We start from the raw sequence: 5,000 nt of genomic DNA, 5'->3' as shown, positions 1-5,000 counted from the left end.
TCTCTTTCATCTTGCTCTCCTGTTCGCAGGCCTTAATTAGTAATGTCAATCAACGATTGTTCGTTATGCAGGGATTCCCATGCTCTGAACCACTTTCATGATATTCATTTATTGGATGTAAATAGGACGGCGAGCTGGCAGAAACGTTAGCACGCCGGGCGGAATGCGTAGCCGTATTTCGTCTGCCGCTACGTTCTGCGTTCAAATTCCGCCGAGGTCGACTTTGCCTTTCATCCTTTCGGGGTCGATAAATTAAGCACCAGTTACGCACTGAGGGTCAATATAATCGACTTAATCCGTTTGTCTGTCCTTGTTTGTCTCTTCTGTGTTTAGCCCCTTGTGGGTAGTAAAGAAATAGATATTCATTTATTGGATGTAAACTGAACGGGGCGAGTGAATAAAATATTTGTCGTCTCAGACAAATCTTAGAATGGTTATTTCTAAAATGCACGACTTACTTGAGATCGAGAACAGCTGGACAAGAGAGGACAGAAAACTGCACGAAACAGAAGCGCTTTTGATTTGTACCAATTTACTCTATTACTCTTATTTGACTGTGGCCATGCTGGATAACCGCCTTTTAGTCGAGCAAATCGAGGACCTATTCCCTGTAAGCCCAGCACCTACTCCATCGGTCTCCCCTGCCGAACCGCCAAGTTACGGGGACGCAAACACACCAGCATCGGTTGTCAAGCGATGTTGGGGGGGGGGACAAACACAAACACAGACACACAAACATACACACGCACGCGCGCGCACACACACACACACACACACACACACACACACACACACACACATATATACGACAGGCTTCTTTCCGTTTCCGTCCACCAAATCCACTCACAAGGCCCTGGTCGGCACTCGGCTATAGTAGAAGACACTCGCCTAAGGTGCCACGAAGTGGGACAGAACCCGGAACCATGTGGTTGGTAAGCAAGCCACTTACCACACAGCCACTCCTACAAATCAGAAGCTCTTCTGTTTCGTGCAGTTTTCTGTCCTCTCTTGTCTTCTCTATATACAATTTACAGAGAAGACAAATACACGGGAAATAATTCGTTCATTTCCCGTATGAAATGAAATTGGAGCAAGATATGAAAATTGAGAAAATTGATTATATTAAATACAGTATTTAGAAGAAAACGGTGCAAGGGCATGATGCAGAGGTCAAACAACAAGACGAGGAAATAAAATTAAGGTGATAAATGACCAGAGCAATTATACAAATTTATTTATAGATCAGTGGAGGCGCAATGGCCCAGTGGTTAGGGCAGCGGACTCGCGGTCGTAGGATCGCGGTTTCGATTCCCAGACCGGGTGTTGTGAGTGTTTATTGAGCGAAAACACCTAAAAGCTCCACGAGTCTCCGGCAGGGGATGGTGGTGATCCCTGCTGTACTCTTTCACCACAACTTTCTCTCACTCTTACTTCCTGTTTCTGTTGTACCTATATTTCAAGGGGCCGGCCTTGTCACTCTCTGTGTCACGCTGAAAATCCCCGAGAACTACGTTAAGGGTACACGTGTCTGTGGAGTGCTCAGCCACTTACACGTTAATTTCACGAGCAGGCTGTTCCGTTGATTCGGATCAACCGGAACCCTCATCGTCGTAACCGACGGAGTGCTTCCATTCCATTTATAGATCATAAAATGTATGCCCAGACATAATTCACTGATGAAATGTAATGAAATAGAATAATTGCTATGAGTTCTGCGAATTTAATTCTTTATTCTTTAGTTTCAAAGCAGCAGATTTTATGGGCACAGTTGTTGATGTCGCAAAAATATTGCTCTTCATTTAAATCACATGGAAAACGGGTGGATGAAACGATGAAACTACGGTCTGACACATTATATGATGTAGTAGTCCAGGGTACACCGTGTGTGAGAAATAATTAATTAATTAATTTATTTATTTATGCTCCCTTTCCAAGCCCAGCCAGGCTCATGGGCACGGTTTCCCGGTTTCTGTGGCGTATGTGCTCCCCCCCCCCACAGCTGTACGGGACGCCAGTCCATTGCAGCGTTTCTCAAGAAATAGGAAGAAAGATTGAGAAAAAGTTGGAGCGAAAGAGTACAACAGGGGTCGCCCCCTCCCCTGCCGGAGCCTCGTGGAGCTTTAGGTGTTTTCGCTCAATAAATACACACAACGCCTGGTCTGGGAATCGAAATCGCGATCCTCCGACCGCGAGTCCGCTGCCCTAACCACTGGCATATTGCGCCTCCACTGTGAGAAATAATGATAAAAATAATTATGATAATAAAAATACTGGACAAACATTGGATATAGGTTTTTCTCAATCAAAGCAAACCTGGGGCCAAACAACAACAGCAGCAGCAGTGGAGGCGCAATGGCCCAGTGGTTAGAGCAGCGGACTCGCGGTTGTAAGAATGCGGTTTCGATTCCCAGACCGAGCATTGTGAAGCTCCGGCGGGGGTGGGTGGTGAACCCTGCTGTACTCTTTCACCACAACTTTCTCTTATTCTTTCTTCCTACTTCTACCACAAAGCAGAGGAATCATGGTGTAACCCACTATGGTGTGGTAAACTTTCAGACCCTAGTCTAGATTGCGAATTCTCTGTACCCCAGGATGGTTCAGCTCTCCACCCGTTAAAAGCCACCGTTTACGGAATGAGTATAACAACGTAGCTTTCGCGCCCGTGCAACCGCCAGTCTATCGCGTGTGGTGGGTGGATCTTCAAGTTGCCACACGCATTCTTAGTAGCTTAGAGTATACTCGAATTAGAGATTATTCTTTGTGGCTAATGGCGTGAGTCCTGATTGGAAGAAGAAGACAGCAGCAGCAGTGGAGGCGAAATGGCCCAGTGGTTAGGGCAGCAGACTCGCGGTCGGAGGATCGCGGTTTCGATTCCCAGACCGGGCGTTGTGTGTGTTTATTGAGCGAAAACACCTAAAGTTCCATGAGGCTCCGGAAGGGGGTGGTGGCGACCCCTGTTGTACTCTTTCACTCCAACTTTCTCTTACTCTTTCTTTCTGTTTCTTATCCCCGACTTCCTACGCAACCGCTGAGCTTGGATGCACATTCATCCATCCATCGATGCTCTCGGTGTCGGGGGTTGACCTGCTTTCTCTTCTGCGGGTCTTACGAATAGCAAAGGACCATGTTTCGGACTTCTCCAACAACAGACAATCCTGAGCCGCGATCTTGCGAGCTCTGGGACGAAGACCGCTTCGCTCAACAAAAAAACAAACAAACAAAAAGCAGCAGCAACAGCAGCAATAACAACAACAACAACAAAACTATTTGTTTCCCAAAAAGAAAATAGCCAAGAATTTACTTACCAACCAACGTTAGCAGCAAACTGTCGTTGAATAATGAAAGACACACGATGATAATTACAATCTTCGTTGAATTCCGGAACCTTGACCAACAAGTTTTTTCCTCAGCGGGGCCTTCACGCATGACTACGATACTTGAAAGCATGTGCTCACCATCCGCCGCTGGTTCGCCGATATATTCCTGAGGATGAAAACGATGTTGAAACAAGTTGCTTGCAATAAAATTACTATCTTTGAAGGTTCATGGTAACATATTGTGACATATCGTAGTATCTTGCAACATCTGATAACATGTAACATTTGATAACACCTCGTAACATCTGATAGTATATTGCAACATCTGGTTACATCTAATAATATCTCCCGGGAAAAATCTGACTACTATACACCAACGAGTCAACGAGGGAAACTCTGATATGTTGCCGACTTGCTAGAAATAGCACTGAAATAATTTTGCAAGTACACCCTACAAACTTAAAAATAAAGACCAATTGATCATGTAGTTCTACATACATTGTGTCTGAAAAACAAAAGTTAGGAGGGCGATCATGGCTAGACCCATTTTTGAACATAGCTTTGTTTAATCAGAGCTACTACTGAGACAACAACAACAATAATTACTACAACACCATCTATTGTATTCATTTTGTATATTCTCAGTATTTAAAAAAAATTTAAATCAATTATGGAATTATTTAACCATTATATAAATTCTAAATTATTTCACATAAAATATTCACCGAAAATCCTTTACATTTATTTATTAAACCGCAAAAGCAAATTTTTGGTTTTGTATAAAAGAATATGTATGCATAATTAAATTTAAATATAAAAGAATAAAGAACACACATCACGCGATGATAGGAATTTTAACCGCATAGTTCCTGTTTAAATGACATAACTCCTATTAAGGAATTTACATTAACCGAACAATAGCCATTCCACAGTCTTTCATATGACCTGAAAAGTATTCGTTTTGTGAAAGTGCATTGTAATATCTGTCTTGAGAAGTGACACGAAATCTGCTTGTGTTGAGAAGCTTTTGTAATTGAGAATATTATTGATATTTATATTTTATAGACCCTAGCGTACCACTGGTATTTATTGTGTTCTAGTCTACACGGAATAAAATTGGTAACAAAAAGTCAGTTTCAACACAAGATGAATTAAAATTTTGTAATGCAGGGAAAACTACGTTTCTGCAAAGTCTGCTTTTTTTTTCTCTCCTTGTTTTTTTTTTTCTGTGTCCCTTTCTGTAGAAGAGCGTAGGCTCAAAACACAAAATACTTTTTCAATTCCTGAACGTTATACTAATACATATGCTTGTTTTGTACACCACCTGTCTTCGTCTTTTGTTTTTTTCGTGAACTCCCCCCCTATAAATTATTTATCTCTGACAAGGACAGAGCTTACCACACTTACCTCCCTTTCCTTCCCGTTAACTCATTCCCCTTCTCTCCTAAACATACGACACTAATTTTTAAGGGAGATATCAGAATAAAAATAACTCCCAAATGTTTGACGAAACGTCTTGAGGTATATTAAAATCTACCTCCTCTTTCCTGCAATAACATCTTTCGCGATTAACTCTCAATGTCAATGTTAAGAGGATAAAAATGGCATTAAACAGGATTTGTAATCAAAGCTAATGATGGATAAGGCGATGAAGGTGTGAAAATGAAATATAAATACAAATCT

The 5,000-nt window shown here is 42.1% G+C and overlaps 1 protein-coding gene across 1 annotated transcript in view; it reads right to left on the bottom strand.

The window, feature by feature from the left end:
• LOC115210195 (synaptic vesicular amine transporter-like) overlaps positions 1–3,502 on the bottom strand; it is a 37,639-nt gene extending 34,137 nt beyond the window's left edge. Inside the window, exon 1 of the mRNA XM_029778662.2 lies at positions 3,306–3,502. Coding sequence (XP_029634522.2) covers positions 3,306–3,447 — 142 coding nt within the window. The 5' untranslated portion in view covers positions 3,448–3,502. The remainder of the gene's footprint in view (positions 1–3,305) is intronic.
• Between the last annotated feature and the right edge of the window lie 1,498 nt (positions 3,503–5,000).

Source organism: Octopus sinensis, linkage group LG4 (genome assembly GCF_006345805.1).
Source record: "Octopus sinensis linkage group LG4, ASM634580v1, whole genome shotgun sequence".
NCBI lineage: Eukaryota > Metazoa > Mollusca > Cephalopoda > Octopoda > Octopodidae > Octopus > Octopus sinensis.
The sequence above is the reverse complement of the archived record's forward strand: the minus strand, read 5'-3'. Positions and strand labels throughout refer to the sequence as shown.